This window comes from Staurois parvus, unplaced genomic scaffold (assembly GCF_062004578.1).
Source record: "Staurois parvus isolate SC_StPar_1 unplaced genomic scaffold, SC_StPar_1.0 ptg000096l, whole genome shotgun sequence".
NCBI lineage: Eukaryota > Metazoa > Chordata > Amphibia > Anura > Ranidae > Staurois > Staurois parvus.
Window position 1 is genome coordinate 5,536,865 of NW_028317892.1, and position 19,081 is coordinate 5,555,945.

Sequence of the window (19,081 nt, forward strand, 5' to 3'; positions counted from 1 at the left end):
ATTTACTTCAAACAAATAGGCTTTTTCTCTTTGCAAGAGAATTTCTACATTTTCCCGTAGCTTAATGGATATGCTAAAACGTCAATTTGTAAAAAAAATATCCAAAAGCCAGAAGCTACTTACCTTCCATAATTTTTTAATGATAAAACAAATGCTAAAATGTCCGGTTGCTGTAAGCATCCCATTTATTTTCTTTGTTCTCAGTGCAGTGAGATTGGTTTTTACTTTAGTTTATTGAATATACAGTATATGCTCTTGTATTATGTTGTGCAACAGCTAAAAGCTATTTTTTAATTGCAGGCTCTCAGTTGTCATCGATGCTAGTTGCAAGAATTTATCAAAACATGATGTTCTTCCAGGCTGTAGTTAAAAAAGGACCCAGCATTAGATACATTTTTTATCTTAAAGTGATGCTAAAGTCTGTTTAAAAAAAATCTATTCAAGTACGTATTTATAACTATAAAAAGTCTCTTCTATTGCTCTCAGCCTCCTCCAAAAATCCAAATTCCTTTTTTTACTGCTGTGATCTGACTTCCTGTTGGAGGGTGGCTACATTCATTCTCCAAGGTCCCACTGTATGTAGGAATGTAGTCACCCTCTCTTGCTCACTCTCAAGATGGACTAAGGATTTTGGAGTATGGGATTTATAGTGTGAGCAATGCGCATGGCTACAACTAGTGTTTGCTGTTTGTTCCAAACTATGGTAGTAAAGGCACTTTGTTACCTTTTACCTACAGGTCAGCTTATAATAAAGCTTACCTGTAAGTAAAAAGAATATCTTCTATATGTGCATACCTGTGCCGTGTCTCGAGACTTCCGTGCGCATGCGTGGGAGTGACGTCATCGAGGCTCAGCCAGCCAAATAGCTGCAGCTCGCAAACCCAAAGGAAAACGGGGTGAAGATGGAAGCTTCTACAGTGGTGTCAGCACGGATCAAGGATTTTTTTTTTAGACATGGTTTACTACCGCTTTAAGGTGAAATGGAAAGGTTTGGAAACTCATGGACATTTACAAGGATACAGAAAAAAATCAGTAAGGAACAAATTAAATAAAAAAATAGATTACAGGACTATTAAAGGATAAGTTCATCTTTTAACCAAAAATAATAAATGCACATTTTTTTGCAGGTAAAAAAAAGTGCATTTATTATTTTTTGTTTTAGAAGCCTGGCAAGCAACAGAAGATCGCTGATACCATGCAGGTCTCCTTCAGACTGTCAGTGTAATCTGTCTGCTTGTACCTTATTTCAGCAGGCAGTTTTACACTGACAGCAAAGATCAATCAACTACCACAGCGATCAATAGCACCGTGGTAGCTCATTGAGAACTACAAGCCATCAGCCACAAAGTCTATCAGGACTTGTAGTTTCCCATTCACAGAACTATGTTTTTTTTTTAAATTGTGACATCTAGTGAGGGAAGAAGATCTCCTGCTAGCTCTCACAACAGGGGATCGGGGGGGATGTGGTGCCACTCCTACAATAACATGTTACACCCTGAATATGGGTGTAACATGTAACGTGGTACGAAATTTTAACTTATCATTTAAGTAGTTAAGTAGTAGATGGATTATTTTGGGAGTATAAGGATATCGCTTTCCGACCGCCCTATAGAACAGAACTACTGCTACAGGGCAGCAGAGCTGCGCAAAATCACGTATATATACATGATTTCGCATTTCCGGGTAGGGGGCATGTGCCCTGCCCTACCCTCGCCGCCATTCGTGGCTACATATGTCGAACACTGGGTCCCGGCTGGAGATTCCCCACCGGCACCCAGCGATCGCCGAGTATAACTGACAGGGGAGAGACTTGTATGTACACTACACAGGTCTCTCTCCTGCCAGCAATAACATGCTGCACAGCATAGCAGCATATTTCCCTAGTAAAACACACACAGCACACAGTAAAACAGCACACAGTTACCCTTTGATCACCCCAGATGTTAACTCCTTCCTGCCCATTGTCATTAGTACAGTGTCAGTGCTTTTTATTAGCAGTAATCACTGTATTAGTGTCATTGGGATGCCAGTGGCAGTTAGTCAGTCCCCCCACCCCCAATGTCAGAATGCCCGCCGCAGTCCTGCATTCCCGCTATAAGTCGCTGATCACTGCCATTACTACTATAAATTAAAAAAAACATTCCAGTATATATACTGCCATTGTAGACCCTGTAACTTTCACGTAAACCAATTAATTTACATGTATTGGTAAGACATGTAGCAGAATACATTTTGGCCTACATTTATGAAGAAATTTGATTTTTTTTATATTTTAATGGGTATGTTTTATAGCAAAAAAGTCAAAAATATTGTTTTTTTTTCCAAAATTGTCTGTCTTTTTTTGTTTATGGTGCAAAAAAGAAAAACCGCAGAGGTGATCAAATACCACCGAAACAAAGCTCAGTTTGTGGGAAAAAAGGACATAAATTTAATTTATGTAGTGTTGCATGACCACGCAGTTGTCAGTTAAAGTAATGCAGTGCTGTATCACAAAAAATGGCCTGGTCAGGAAGGGGGGTAAATCCTCTAGAGAGCAATTACTTTAATTACATGAATGCTAATTAATGTGTCAGTGTAAGGGTACATGTAGTTGAGCATTTGCAGCTGTAGCCTGGCACATGCTACTGGGATCACAACAAGTATCCTTCCTTGCTTACACATTTCAGCCCTATAACCTTGAACTTGAACAGGCACAAGTGAGCTCTAGCATAAAACTCCTGGTAAATTTCCTTAACACACAAATTTTGCATTCAGGAAAATACATCTTACACACAAGCACGAGTAAACGCTGAACCAGAAGTGCCTATGCACTTCCATGGTTGGCTGTATGCACCATCTGCGGTTTCACTGAAATTTATCAATACAGCCCCTTGCTCCTACAAATATCCATGTGCATACGAAACGTATTGGGGAGGAGCATGTACTGATGTCATCATGCTGCCAAAAGTAGAAGCAGCAGAGTTTTGTTTGATGCGGCTGTGTTCAGAGGAGGTGACTGGATGCTGCTCCCTGCTGAAGTGTCCTGTGCTTCCCTGATCTTTGTGATATGATTGCAGTCACAGTTCTCTGACATCTGTGACAGTTAAGACCACCTATATTTGGGGGTCTGGTCTATTGGAGAGAAGCAAAGTGTGACAGTGGTGGTGTAATCCTGCTGATTACCAAAGTAACAGGGCAATCCTATCCAATATAAAGGGATTCTTTATCTCTGATTTCCAATATTGGGGTGTACTTTTATAATTACCACTGACATGTAGAAGCACTTTTTCACTGACAACGAATGTAAAAGTGCATTTCCCCATTGACCATCAATGTAAAGGGGCAAATATAATGCGGAAATTTTCAATGACATGTATAGTGTGAATAAGTGAAAAAATTAGTGTGAAAAAAATGTGTAACATATGTAAAATATCCCAAATTTATTTTTTCCTTTTTATTCTATCTATAACTTACATATCATGCTAATGTACTGTGAGCTGTAGCTATATCTTCAGCAAGAGTTCCCTGTGTCTGTGTGGGTTTCCTCCAGGTACTCTGGCTGGAGCCCAAGGAAGTGAGCAGAATTTCACAGCAATAATACTTTTGTTACTAAAGTAGGCAAGGCTTACAACCAGATTTTTGTTGTTGTCAATGAAACCCTTGAATATTGTTTTAACCCTTATTGTATCATTTGGGGCAGCACTGTGGCTAAATGGTTAGCACTTCCACCTGGCAGTACTAGGGTCATTGGTTCAAATCCCACCCACGGCATCACCTGCCTGGAGTTTGTATGTTCTCCCTGTGCCTGTGTGGGTTTCCTCCGGGTACTCCAGTTTCCTCACACACTCCAGAGGCATACTGGTAGGTGAATTGGCCTGTGTATGTATGAATGTGAGTTAGGTAACTTATATTGTACACCCCTTGAGGTTTAGGGACTGATGTGAATGTACAATATATATATATGTAAATCACTGTGTAAATTTACAGCACTATATCAGTACCTGAAATAATAATATGATTTAGGATTCAAAATCGGTCTATGTATGAATGTGAGTTAGGAATCTTAGACTGTACATTCCTTGAGGGCAGGGACTGATGTGCATGTATCATATATATATATGCAAAGCACCATGTAAATTGATGGTGCTATATAAGTACATGTAATAAATAAATAAGAGTTCCCTGAGACACAGGAGTTCTTCCATGTTGACAAAAGCTGCTCTGTTCAGTCCATTCATTTTCCTGTGACATGTACAATGCATACTGTATATCCAGACAAGCTATTGTAAAGAACGTATGCACAAGAAAATTGTCTTTAATATTAGAAACAAGAATACTTTTGATGCAAGCTGTCCTGAACTTGGTGAAATAAAAAGTAGCAGAATTCACTTTTTATTATATGAAACTTCACACATATTTCTAAAAATGTAACGTATTTTCTAGGTTATGGAGTTTACAGTAAAATATAATTTAATGTAATGACTGTGCTTTATAATGCATTACAGCTTTACAGATACGTGGACACTGGCAGTGATAATGAGCTCCAATCCAAGAAAATCCGGTGAAAACGATGATGAGGAGCCAAGCCAAGAACAAATAGACATTCTTGAAAATAATTTCAATAAAGTGAGCAAACAGCCTGACAAGTGTTTGCTAATGTTGATTGCTGCTGAAGCTGGGCTCTCAGATGAAAATACAGCGGTGAGCAAATGTTATTAGACCCTATATTTAGAGATAATTATAATAGCTCTCCTTTGTGTATGACTAAATTTGAAAGTGCACATAATTATAGAAACAGCTTTTTTTCAGTGGAAACGCAGGGGAACGCCATTCCAGCACCTTGAGCACTGATTGTCTGTAATGGCAAGGGGTGCTGAGGTGTGCTGGAAGGTCTATTGATGCTGGCTGCTGGGGGATCTTTTGTCACTGGAGGGTATTTATTTTTGCATCTATTTTCTCGGTCGGTTGTTGCTGGGGGGCTCTATTGTTGCTGGTGGTGGAGCTATTGCTACTGGGGGTCAATGTTTGCTGAAAGGGATCCACTGTTGAGGGAGGGGTCTAATTGCTGGCTGCTGGGGAGTCTATTGATGCTGGCTGCTGGAAGATATGTTGTCACTGGAGGGGATCTATTTTTGCATGGCAGTCTATTGTTGGAAGGAATCTATTGTTGAGGTAGGGGACTAATGTTGCTGGCTACTGGGGAGTCTAGTGATGCTGGCTGCTGGGAAATCTGTTGTTGCTACTGTTTTTCTTGTAATCAGTAACAAATTCCATACAACTTACTTAGCACCACAAAATGATACTGGGCTCTGTATTCTTAAGGAAGTAATGGGAGGTGGGTAGGGGGTGGAACCAAGAACCAGTGCTTGGAGGTGGGTAGGGGGTAGAACCAAGACCCAGTGCTTGGAGGTGGGTAGGGGGTGGAACCAAGACCCAGTGCTTGGAGGTGGGTGGGGGGTGGAACCAAGAACCAGTGCTTGGAGGTGGGTAGGGGGTGGAACCAAGACCCAGTGCTTGGAGGTGGGTGGGGGGTGGAACCAAGACCCAGTTCTCAAAGGTGGGTAGGGGGTGGAACCAAGACCCAGTGCTTGGAGGTGGGTGGAACCAAGACCCAGTGCTCGAAGGTAGGTAGGGGGTGGAACCAAGACCCAGTGCTCGGAGGTAGGTAGGGGGTGGAACCAAAACCCAGTGCTCGGAGGTAGGTAGGGGGTGGAACCAAGATCCAGTGCTCAGAGGTGGGTAGGGGGTGGAGACAAGAAGTGACTTAGAAGGGGAGAGTTCCTGCACCTATTCTCTGAGAAGAAAAGCCCTATCTGTGTTCTCTTGACAACTCCCTTCACTTCCTGCTCTAGAGGCCCAGCAGATAAGAAGAAATCTCCTCAAAAATAGAAAGTGCCAGAAAAAACAGTGTCCCCTTTGGAAGATTTTCTCTTACTTCCTTTTCCAGTAGCAACCATAACATTTTGTATTTCCCACAGTTGTACATTTTAATTAAAATTATTAAAAAAACAAAGAAGGAACAGTATTCAATGATAAATGTCTCTTGTGCTGGCGGCTGCTGTCTAAATTGAAATCTTCAGTCCTCTGCCCCACCCCTGCAGAAGTCTTCTTCCAGTGCTGTGGGGGGTTATTACAACCACAGGACTTGTTTTAAGACTTTGTTTTACGTCAAGAAGCTGTATCATATCTTTCATGAATGAAAGTGATCTATGAATGGAGCACAGGCAGATGAATGAATGGTTTGCCTCCTCCATTCATAGAGTGCTTTTGATTGCTGGAAGCTAAAGTGCAGCTTCTATGAATGGAGGAGGGGGGTGGAAAGGGCATAATTAGGACTCTTGATGAGTGACCATGACAGGTCCAGCTAGGGTTGCCACCTCATCTCTTTAAAACCAAACACATATTAATTACACAAATTCTGTGCCTGATTAAGGTGGTAATTAAACTCACTTAGTGCCTTATCTGCATTAAATTAGCCCCAGAATTAATGTGTGTTTAGGTTTAAAGGGATGAGGTGGCAACCCTGGGTCCAGCAGCTGTATTAACCCCCGCAGCAGAAGATTACTGCTGCAGGGGTATGGATGGGGAGTAGAGGACTGAAAATTGCAACTAAGACAGCATCCACCAGCAGGGAGTCTTCTTATTGAATGTAAGTACCATCCTTTGTGCTGATTATTTAAGGAAAAAAAAATTAACTGACAGGGGGTTTACCACTTCCTGCTGAATCCACTGTATGCACACTATCTAAAAAAAGAAAGTTTTTACTCTAAATATAAATTGCTTTGTATTCTGTGTCAACTTTAACCAGTTCCTGACTACGCTATAGCCAAAAGACGGCTACAGCGTGGTCGGCTAGTTCTGGGAAGGCGTCCATGGACCACACCCCCCGCGTGTCCCCTGGGGCGTGCACCGTGTGGGATCTGTGATCACTGTGTCCTTTAGATACAGCTGATCAAGTGTCAAAGTAAAGGGCCAGAGCCGCCTTTCACCATGCGACCAGCTGTGTCCAATCACAGCTGATCACAGTGTAAATAGGAAATGCCGGTTGTCGTCAGTTCTCTTCTCACATTGACAGCGCATGAGGAGAGGAAAGCTGGTAAGCTGCAAAGCTGCATTTCTCGGGGACATCTACACTGATCATCAGGGTCCATCTGTTCTGGCTTTCAGTGCCCATCTGTGCTGGATTTCAGTGCTCATCAGTGCTGGCTATCAGTGCGTCCTCAATTATTCCTGTCAGTGCCCATCAGTGATCCCTGTCAGTACCCACCAGTGTCGCCTATCAGTGCTCATCAGTGCCGCCTAACAGTGCTGCCTATCAGTGCAGCCCAGGGGCGGACTGACCATTTGGAAACTCGGGCACTGCCCGAGGGCCCAGGGTCAGTAGGGGGCCCCATGAGATGCCCCTGGTACCTTTTTCATAGGCTTTTTTGAGTTTAAGCAAGGACACAGGGTCCCCATGATCCCCTATTGCCTGGGGGCCCCATGAGTTGTCAGTCCGTCCCTGGTGCAGCCTCATCAGTGCCTACTGATCAGTGCCTATCAGTGCAGCCTCATCAGTGTACATCAGTGAAGGAAATTCACTTATTTAAAAATCTTTATAACAGAAACTAAGAAAACCTTTTTTTTTCAAAATATTTGGTCTTTTTTTGTTTGTTTAACAAAAAATAAAAACCCCAGAGGTGATTAAATACCACCAAAATAAAGCTCTATCTGTCTTAAAAAAAGATAAAAACTTAGTTTGGGTACAGTGTTGCATGACTGCGCAATTGTCTTTCAAAGTGTATCAGCGCTGAAAGCTGAAAATTGGCCTGGGCAGGAAGGGGATAAAAGGGGATGAAAGGTTAGTACTTTGCTATGCAAGTATTCAAAGTAAACCGGAACAATCAATGAAGTTCTAAATATTCCAAACAGTTGATGACAGGATTGCAGGCCCAGTGGTCAGAAAAACTGAAAAATCATTTATTTTCATTCTTGATGTGCATGACATCTGTGTGGCTGAAGTTAAAAGTGGTTGTAAACATACACTTAGTGAAGTGAATGTCCTCAGGTGATACACAGAGATGAAACAAATCCTCCTACATACGTTGTACCTGTCTATCTGCATTCTCATCTTCTCTACATCCATTCAGTCCAGAATTTACGTAACATTTCTGAGTTTCGGGGGGGGGGGGGGGGTTGTGGGGAGCTGAACATTTTACTAAACCCACAACAGTAAAATCAGTTGGTATATGCAGCAAAACAAGCTTGTTATGCTCACTGTGGAACCTAAGGGGTTAATCCTCTGCATTGTGTAAAAAGGGCATTTGATACTAACTTCTCTGCTCCTCCTCTTGTTCAAATGTCCATGTCTTATTTCCTGATAAGACGGACTGAACCCGTAGCCATTATGCACATGCTCAGTTTAGTGTTTATTGCTAGAGAGGGTTTTTTTTTCTTTGGAGAATGCCTGTGATCAGCACAGGGCCAATCAGCACTGTTTAGACAGAGGTCAAGGGTTTCGCATCCTCCTAGAGCAGAAAGAAAACGCCTCCTACAAGCTTTAACCAGTGCTCTGCTGATCACTGATAGAAGTCACAAGACTGCTCTAACTTCTGATAAGAAAAGGTATTTAGCAGTTTCTATTTACTAAAATAATTGCATTTCCATGTTCTGTGTACTGTGGGAGACCAGATATAGTTAAAACAGGGTCCTGGGTTTGGTAACACTTAAGTTACACTCTGCATGGCTTAGTATAATGCTGTTTGGAAGGAAGGGACCCATTCCCTTCACACAACACTCAAGAACAGATCTGAGCCTGTCAATCACAGGCTGTGTTCTCCTTGGTGTCAGGAAAACTTGTCAGAAGTGACTCATGCAGATGGCAGAGGAACAAAGCAGCAGACAGAAATGTAACTTAGTGCTCTGGATTGAGACAAGTAAACACTACAGATTGTTATGCTTTGTCTATATTTCATGCCAGGGGTTTAAAACTACTTACTGTAATGTCCACACTGCCCAGTTGTTGCAGACAATTCATGAACTGATTGTTTTGCTCCTTCCTATCAGGTTGTGCAGGACAAATGTATCATCTATTATCAAATCTATCTTAGGTATAGAGGCAGCAATATTTTATGCAAGATTGCATTTGGAAGATCCAGCTAGGCCTTTCACATAGGTCTAGAAAAGTATGTGCATTGACTCTAGTTACAATTAGCATCATAGTACATGCTGATGATTGAGGATGAAAATTCACAATTTTTACAGTGCTCCATATTGTGAAGTAGAATAGTGGAGAGCAGTGATAGCAGAGATCCAATAGATTGAAAAACATATACCACATAAATAATTATATACAATATTATATTTTACAAGACAAATGCACTGGAAACATGTTTGTGAGATAACAGAAGAAGACAAACAGAAGTTTTTCTTTTAACACCCTGTCTAAATGTGTTACTATGGCACATCGTTGCAACGTAGAGATATCTGAATTAAAGGGTTTGTATAGGCATGACCCAATTTTACCCCCAACCTCCCTTTCCACATCTAGAGGATGTCCCATCATTCATTCTTTTTTCCTTTACCTGTAGCAAGAATCAGCTTTTATTACTTTTTTGATATCATCACCAGGCTTGGACAATTATTACAGGGGCACTGACATAGACACCCCCCAGAATTACTTCTTCCAAGAGCCCTTTTCCTACACAAAGTGTTATTGGAAATAAAGGCACAGCATTGTTTTTCTGGGAACTGAATAAAATGTATCCAAATGGTGATGTAGAAGGATACAAGTTATGTAGTATAGTAGGGGAGAATTCAGGGTGGGCTTGCTTTTAATTTCAGTGCAGCAAAGGCACCATGTTGTCAGCACATAACAATAAGTTAAGAGCTCACTGAATTTCTGCCATGATCAATGGTTCTTTTTCTGTACTTACAGCATTTTTAAAGAGATATAACAAGGGAAAATGTGCATGCGTTGTGGAAATGTTCTGAATACCCACATGGAAGAAAAATATATTTGAAATATATTTTTAAAATATTCTTCCCAAATATATTAACCACTTCCTGTCCGGACACTTTTACCCCCTTCCTGTCCAGGGCAATTTTCAGCTCTCAGCGCTATCACACTTTGAATGACAATTGCGCGGTCATGCAATACTGTACCCATATGAATTTTTTACCATTTTTTTGAGACAGATAAAGCTTTATTTTGGTGGTATTTATTCACCGCTGGGATTTTTATTTTTTTTACTATGTAAATGAAAAAGTCCAAAAATTTTGGAAAAAAGTGTTTTTTTTTATAAAATTTTGCAAATAAATAATATTTCATCCTAAATCTTGGCCAAAATTTATTCCGTTATTTTTTTAATAAAAAAAAAAAATCCAAATTAGTTTATAACCAAACATTATAATTTTTAAACATTTTTTTTTTACATTTTTATTTTATTTTTTTTATATTATTTTTTATTTTTATTTTTTATTTTTACATACTGTCACCCTAGCAGTACAGTGTCACCATGGTGACACTGTACTACTTGTGGGGGGTGATGAAGATTTTTTTTTTTTTTTTTTACACTGATTGCTTTTACACCCATATAGGATGTAAAAGCAATCATTTCTCTTTCTCTCTGTCTGCATTCTTGCAGTCATTGAGAAATATACCAATGATTGGTCACAGCTTGTCACATGGTACAAGGCTGTTGTGAATAGCCTTGTACCATGTGACCTCTGTGATCATTCACAGATTTCACACGTAGTAAGCAATGATGTCACAAGTGACATCTTGCTTACTACTTTGCATGTGATCACTGATTCGCCAATCAGTGATCACATGACCGGGACCTCGTACAGAGGTCCCGTCCGACGATCGGTGTTTCACTGTGTCCGGAGGACACAGCGGACACCGGATCGCGGTGGTGCGCGCTCCTAGGGAGCGCGCACAGCTAGAAAAGGCGGGTGCCGTTTAGGAACGGCAACCCGACCTTGGACTGCCACCGCCCTGCCGTTTATAAACAGCAGGCGGACGGCAAGAGGTTAACATATATTTGAAATGCAAAAATTTTGGCCATATGCAATATATTTCAAAATATATTTAAATATATATGTATATGTGTGTGTATATATATATATATATATATATATATATATACTGTATGTTGAAATGCATTTTTATTCTAAAATATATGAAAAATATTTGTAAAAATACATTTCAATTATACTGTATGTCTTTAAAAATACAAATCTACATTTTTGGAATGCATTTACAAATATATGTAAAAATGTATGTATTACAAAAATGTAGATTTGTATTTTTAAAGACATACATTATATTTGAAATATATTTTTAAAAATATTTTTCATATATTATGTAATAAAAACGCATTTCAACATATAGTATATATATATAATTTTTTTTTTAAATATATTGAATATGGTCAAAATTGTAGCATTTCAAATATATGTCAATATATCGGGAAAGAATATTTTTTAAATATATTTTTCTTCCATATGGGTATTTAGTTTTTACCTGTGCATGCACTTTAACAGCTTATTGTAAGATTATGCTTAAATATTAAAACTTTAGCTACAGAGCAGGGGCATAACCATAGGGGTTGCAGGGCAACCCAGTCCCATTCTCCAGGGAGCCTGTGTGGCTCTCCTGTAAACTTGGATAGGATGGGGCAGTGGCATATATATTTTCCTCCTGCAGCTGCTGAAAGAGAGCTTCTCTTCTTCTCCCTCCTGCTGCAGGAGGAAAATGGAGGGGATCAGTTCTTCTATATGCCCCCCCCCCCGCCATCCCTCCTATCGAGGTTACTTGTCTCCTGCTGCCCCAGGGCCCCTGTGTGCTCCCTTAGTCCCCCCTTCCCCTGCAGTGCTGCCTGCTTACCCCCTCCCCTCTCCTGCTGTCTGCTGTGGGGGATGTGTCAGGATGGAGGTTGGGAGAAGGGGCCGATAAATACAGTGAGGAACAGAAGTATTTGAACACCCTGCGATTTTGCAAGTTCCCCCACTTAGAAATCATGGAGGGGTCTGAAATTCACATTGTAGGTGCATTCCCACTCTGAGAGACAGAATTTAAAAAAAAAAAATGAAATCACATTGTATGAATTTTAAAGAATTTATTTGTCTTGCGCTGCTGAACATAAGTATTTGAACACCTGAGAAAATCAGTGTTAATATTTGGTACAGAAGCCTTTGTTTGCAATTACAGAGGTCAAACATTTCCTGTAGTTCTTTACCAGGTTTGCACACACTGCAACAGGGATTTTGGCCCACTCCTCCACACAGATCTCCTCTAGATCTGTCAGGTTTCGGGGCTGTTGCTGAGCAACATGGAGTTTCAGCTCCCTCCAAAGATGTTCTATTGGATTTAGGTCTGGAGACTGGCTAGGCCACTCCAGAACCTTGATATGCTTCTTACGGAGCCACTCCTTGGTTATCCTGGCTGTGTGCTTCAGGTCGTTTTCATGTTGGAAGACCCAGCCACGACCCATCTCCAATGCTCTGACTGAGGGAAGGAGGTTGTTGCTCAAAATCTCACAATAAATGGCCCAATTCATCCTCTCCTTAATACAGTGCAGTCGTCCTGTCCCCTTTGCAGAAAAGCACCCCCAATGCATGATGTTACCACCCCCATGCTTCACAGTAGGGATGGTGTTCTTGGGATGCAACTCATCCTTCTTTTTCCTCCAAACACGACAAGTGAAGTTTAGACCAAAAAGTTCTACTTTGGTCTCATCTGACTACATGACTTTCTCCTATGCCTCCTCTGGATCATCCAGATGGTCATAGGCAAACTTCAGACGGGCCTGGACATGTGATGACTTGAGCAAGGGAACCTTCCGTGCAATGCATGATTTGAAACCATGACGGCGTAGTGTTCTACCGACAGTGACCTTTGAAACTGTGGTCCTAGCTCTCTTCATGTCATTGACCAGCTCCTCCCTTGTAGTTCTGGGCTGATTCCTCACCTTTCTTATCATCAGTGATACCCCACGAGGTGAGATCTTGTATGGAGCCCCAGTCCGAGGGAGGCTGACAGTCGTCTTTAGCCTCTTCCATTTTCTAACAATTGCTCCAACAGTTGATCTATTTTCACCAAGCTGCTTGGCAATTGCCCCGTAGCCCTTTCCAGCCTTGTGGAGGTCAAAAATTTTGTCTCTGGTGTCTTTTGACAGCTCTTTGGTCTTGCCCATGGTAGTAGTTGGTGTCTGACTGACTGTGGGGTGGACAGGTGTCTTTAAAGAGCTCAGACAGGTGCTACTAAGTTAGATTAATGAGTGGAGTAGAGGTGGACTTTTTAAAGGCATAGTAACAGGTCTTTGAGAGCCAGAATTCTTGCTGTTTCTTAGGTGTTCAAATACTTATGTTCAGCAGTGCAAGACAAATAAATTCTTTAAAAATAATACAATGTGATTTCCTGAATAGACAGAGTGAGGTTTATTTACTAAAGCTGGTTCACTCAGAATCTTGTGCACTTCTTCAAAGAAACTAATCAGCTTCCAGGTTTTATTGCTAAAGCGTAAATGAACAAACTGAGGTTACAAGCTGATTGGCTACCATGCACAGGTGCATGAGATTCCGAGTGAATCAGCTTTAGTAAATAAACCCCAGTGAGTGATTGGTACCGATCACTGACTCTTTCCATTCATAACCGAGGCATAGCATTGTGTTTACTATTATTCAGTTTGTGAATGAACGGGAAGCTCTGTACAGAGCTATTCCTGTCCATTCATTCTGTGCAGCGGAGGCTGCAGAGATGGGGGTTGAGGGCTGTGTCCTTAATTTCCTTTTTCTGTCTCAAAGGTGAAATATCAGAGGTCTGTTTAGACCCCTGATATCTCACCAAAGCCCCCACCAAGGCTCTTAAATTTTTTTTTTTAAATAATAATAATTAACCACTTCAAGTCCAGACACTTTTACCCCCTTCCAGTCCAGGCCAATTTTCAGCTTTCAATGCTATCACACTTTAAATGACAATTGCACGGTCATGCAACACTGTACCCATATGAATTTTTTAGCATTTTTTTGGAGACAGATAAAACTTTATTTTGGTGGTATTTATTCACCACTGGGATTTTTTATTTTTCTGCTATATGAATGAAAAAGTCCAAAAATTCAAATAAAAAGTGTTTTTCTTATAAAATTTTACAAAGAAATAATATTTCTTCATAAATCTTGGCTAAAATGTATTCAGTTATCTTTTTAGTAAAAAAAAATAAACCAAGTTAGTTTATAACCAAAATTTATATTTTTTCAAAAATGTATTTTTACTTTTTTCTTTAATTTTTTTTATATTATTATGATTTTTTTTTTTTTTTACATATTGTCACCCTAGCAGTACAGTGTCACCATAGTGACATTGTACTACTTGTGGGGGGTGATAAAGATTTTTTTGTTCTTTTTTTACACTGATTGCTTTTACACCCATAAAGGCTGTAAAAGCAATCATTTCTCTTTCTCTCTGACTGCTTTCTTGCAGCCATTGAGAAATACTGTGTGAGATGTGATTGGTCACAGCTTGTCACATGGTACAAGGCTGTTGTGAATAGCCTTTTACCATGTGATCTCTGTGATCATTCACAGATTTCACTAGTAGTAAGCAATGATGTCAGGAAGTGACATCTTCCTTACTACTATTCATGTGATCACTGATTGGCCAATCAGTGATCACATGATCGGGACCTCACACAGAGATCTCGTACAGTGATCGGTGGACACAGTGGGCACCGGATGGCGGTGCCGTGCGCTCCCAGGGAGAGCACACAGACAGTGAATGCGGGTGATGTTTAGAAACGTCAACCCGCTTTGGCAGCGCTCCCTTCCGGCTGTTTATGTACATGGGCTGGATGGGAAGTGGTTAAATTGTAAGAAAAAAATAAGGTAAAATTAAATGACAAAAATAAAAAACTACTGACACCTGTGGCAGAACTATCAGGGTTGCTAAAGTCACACTTGCGACTGGGCCCTGGTTCAAGTAACAGCAGGAAGGGGACCTACTGCATAACCCTGTGATGGGAGTAAAGAGCCCCGGGTTCAGAGTGAAGGGCCCTGGCTGGGGGCCAGGGGGTTCCTTCATGGTTTCTTGCAATGGGGCCCAGAAGGTTCTAGTTATGCCTCTGGTACAGAGACAACACTTTACTGCATGTACATATCCAAGAGTGGCCCTTTTATTTCCTAATACAGTGAAACAACACATTACTGCATGTACATAGTGGAGAAGGGTCCCTAGGTTCACCATCTTATACAGTTATATTGGTGGTCTAGATATCTGTCACCCAAAATGCATAGTTGGAGTTCCACGTTAACCCTTTATATCACCAGACAGGAATTGCACAGTACCAATTGTAATAACGTATGCTTTATTTCACGTGGTAAAGACTGAATGGACAGGGTGAGTGTCTAAACAGCGTTGTATGCTTATGAAATTGGATATATCACCTGTTTGCTACATTTTTAAAATAGGATCACGGGGAAGAAGTGCTTGGGAATAGGAATGCTAAATACAAGCCCTTAACCCCTGCATTTTTCTAGTGCATAAATCTGATCTACTAAAAATAAAACGGTTTTTGTCCGAGAGCAGGCGGTATTGTACAGTTACAATGTGCATCTACATCCCCTGCATTTCTATAGCCTGTTCTTAAAAAATGCTCATAAAATGCTGTAAAATATAGCTGGTCTCCAGGCAGGAATGAACTGTCATTTTATCTGGCATAACTATGTTGCTGCAGCATTAAAAATAACTATTACGTGGCATTGGTCTCTGGTTGTCATCATATGACTTACCAAACAAGGTCTCCTTATCAGACAGTAGGCTACAGACAGATTACACATTGTCACAAACAGTCCACTGGCAACAACTCAGATGTCTTTGTTTAATTGTATTATCATTTTGCTTTCTTCTTTTTCTTTCTCCTGCTTTTTCCCGGCTGACCTTGTGGGTCCAGAAAGGCTTCAATTGTCCCTTTTCATTTAGCGGCCAATGAAACTGATACGTTAATGGGTAATGCAAAGCATCGCCTGTGTCTGCACTGACACTGAGCTGTTTGTTCTTTTTCCTGGGCTGAAATGGCTCTGCTAGTGTCTGGTTCTGTACCACAATTAGATCAGCACACAGTATCTCTGCATACATAACAACAAACCGATAAATATGGTTCTCATGTTCATATTCTTTTATAAATGTCTGACTTTGATTACACTTACAAAGAAGAAATATGTGCATTCTTTTATTTTGTTTTTGTTTACAAAAGATTTTTATTTATTAAGAAATAGGCTGCAAAAACAGTTTAACAGCGTAAGGTATAACATACAACAAAAAAAGGCACATCTGTAATATTCAGTCCAAAAAGGTACAGTGATGTAGAACATAAAAGTTAAATACATTAGTAAGGTAGGCAGGAAGGTAGGCAGAGCAATAAAGCCACCAACGGAAAGACATCATCAATTAAAGCATGAATAATCAGACAGTAAATGTCCAAACATCCCATTTTTTGTCAAATAAGTGCATCCTATCCAGTAACGTAAAGTGATTATGTTCCATGAGCATTATCGCATCGACTCTTCGCATAATTGAGGCCAATGGTACCGTAGGTCATTTCCAATGAAGAGCAATGGCCCATAGGGCTGAGACACAGATGGTGTGAATCAGCCTCTTAGTCTCAGTCCACATTCCCAGGATATGGGCTCCCAGTAGGCAAGTCTTAACAGACAAATGCACCGGACATTCTTTATTGACAAAATATATGCCAACATTTGAAAAAGTAGTATTCAGATGGATTAACAACTCATTTTTTAGATTTATTGTTTTAATTGTTAAGAGCATCAGATAAATAAAAGGGCTTGGCAAGTTAGATGCTTGTTTATCCACTGACACAATACACCAAGATCCCTTTGGGGCTGGAAGAGTTAATGCACAGCGATTAGGATTATCCTCAAGGGGAGTATATTTCTTCTTTCCCCATCAATCTTCCTTTTCACCCTCTGTGGTACAGGCGATCTCAGTGTCCGTTACATTTGGCCGCATTATGATTTGGAGACCCCTTTTCCTCTTTCCACTAATGCAGGGGTTAAAATTTCGAGTCTAGAACTACTAGCCAGGCACAAACCTTACTCTCCCCACGCCAGTGTAGAGCGGGCCTCTCCCATGTCCCCCAAAGCGCTGTAGAGGGGGCCTCTCCTTGTGTTCCCCAAGGCGGTGCAGAGCGGTCCTTGTGTCCCCCAAGGCGGTGCAGAGCGGTCCTTGTGTCCCCCAAGGCGGTGTGGAGCGGGCCTCGTGTCCCCCAAGGCGGTGTGGAGCGGGCCTCGTGTCCCCCACGGCGGTGGAGAGCGGGCCTTGAGTCCTCCGTGGCGGTAGAGTGGGTGTCTCCTCTCAGCGTAGGAGAGCGGACCTCTCCTGCACATGTCCCCTCAGCGGTACTGCCACTATAATGGCGATGCCGCGGAAACCGGAATTTGTAAACCGGAACTCGGCTTCACAATGAGGCTTGAAGCGCATGTGCAGTCACTCCATGCTTCTTCATCTGTGCTCGCCGCTCGCAGCCACTCGCCACAGAGGAATTTCTTCTCGCATTTGGCGAGAGGGCAAGCGGCTTTTTCAAGCCCTGCACTAATGTGTAAGCTGTTTTTTTGATGTGGCTATCATTTGGAAGACGATCTCCTTAGCACATTTTAATCGATATTAGACTGCATTGTTTACACAAGTTACCCTTGAAGAAGGAGTCATAGTCTCCAAACCGCGTCAGATTTTGATCTTTGGATCTTTGTAAACATGTAAAATTCTACAAATTTGCAATTTATTATGATTTTGTATGAACACATTGTAATGGACGGTCTTTTAATATAAGGAAAACACTTTTATGATAATACTGGAATAAAGTGTATTGTCTTTTTAATTTATCTCTGTATAATCCTTAAATAGGGATGTTGGCAGGTGTATGGGGGTCTTCCTTTATTTGGTACAATATTTATTAAGCAATGCAGCAAACACAGTTTTCAATCCTCGAGGGCTTTGTGCAGTAAGCATAGCATAAAACAAACATCTGCTCGCCTGAGCTACTAACTCAGGTCAGTCCCTAAAGCTACATTTGCACAGGTGTTTGCCCCGATGCAAATGGCAGTGGCAGGAATCTGCCGGATACACTTTGGGGGAGATTTACTAAAACCGATGCCGTCGGATTCTGGTGCACCTGTGCCTGGTAGCCAAGCAGCTGCTAACTTCGGTTTGTTCAATTAAACTTTGACAATAAAGCCTGGAAGCTGATTAGTTTCTCTGCAGAGCTGCACCAGATTTAGCATTTTCCAGTTTTAGAAAATAACCCCTTTTGTGTGCATTGAACAGCAATCACCACATGTGAGTTAACAGCCACGAATAGTGGCATCTGTTGGCAACCTGTCACTGTGTGAATGAGGCCTAATACAAACTCTAAAAACTGCTAATAGAAGGCAAAAGGGATGTGGAAAGATAGATGATGGTATACAGGCGTACCTAGGTTTACGAACACCTCGGTTAACGTAATTTTCGGTTTACGAATGAAAATCCATTGAAAATAATGCCTCGGTTTATTAATTTTTTTTGCAATATAAACGGATTAATTGGTTTTCAATGCATTTACAAAATTTTTTTTAATCATGTCCCTGTACAGTACTACGCCTTTAAAGTGCACTTTATAAAGAGTTTTGAACAGATAAAACTTTTTTCACTTTTTTCTGACCTCCAGAACAGATTAATTGGTTTTCAATGAAATTACAATTTTTTTTAATCATGTCCTTTTATGCCTTTAAAGTGCACTACATAAAGAGTTTTGAACAGATATAACTTTTTTTTAACTTTTTTTCTGATTTCCGGAACAGATTAATTGGTTTTCACTGTATTTACAAATTAATTTTTAATCATGTCCCTGTACAGTATTTATGCCTTTAAAGTGCACTTTATAAAGAGTTTTGAACAGATAAAATACTTTTTTTTTACTTTTTTTCTGACCTCCTGAACAGATTAATTGGTTTTCAGTGCATTCCTATGGGAAACCGGCTTTTCGGTTTACCAATTTTTCGCAATACGAAAAGTCCCACAGAACGAATTAAATTCGTAAATCGAGGTACGCCTGTATTTTGCACAGAAGGG

At 40.7% G+C, this 19,081-nt stretch overlaps 1 protein-coding gene across 2 annotated transcripts in view; it reads left to right on the plus strand.

Annotated features, from left to right (window-relative positions):
* HOPX (HOP homeobox) overlaps window positions 1–19,081 on the plus strand; it is a 51,578-nt gene that overhangs the window by 23,988 nt on the left and 8,509 nt on the right. For both annotated transcript variants that reach the window (XM_089670866.1, XM_089670865.1), the window contains exon 2: window positions 4,485–4,680. In XM_089670866.1, coding sequence (XP_089526992.1) covers window positions 4,516–4,680 — 165 coding nt within the window. In that variant the 5' untranslated portion in view covers window positions 4,485–4,515. The remainder of the gene's footprint in view (window positions 1–4,484; window positions 4,681–19,081) is intronic.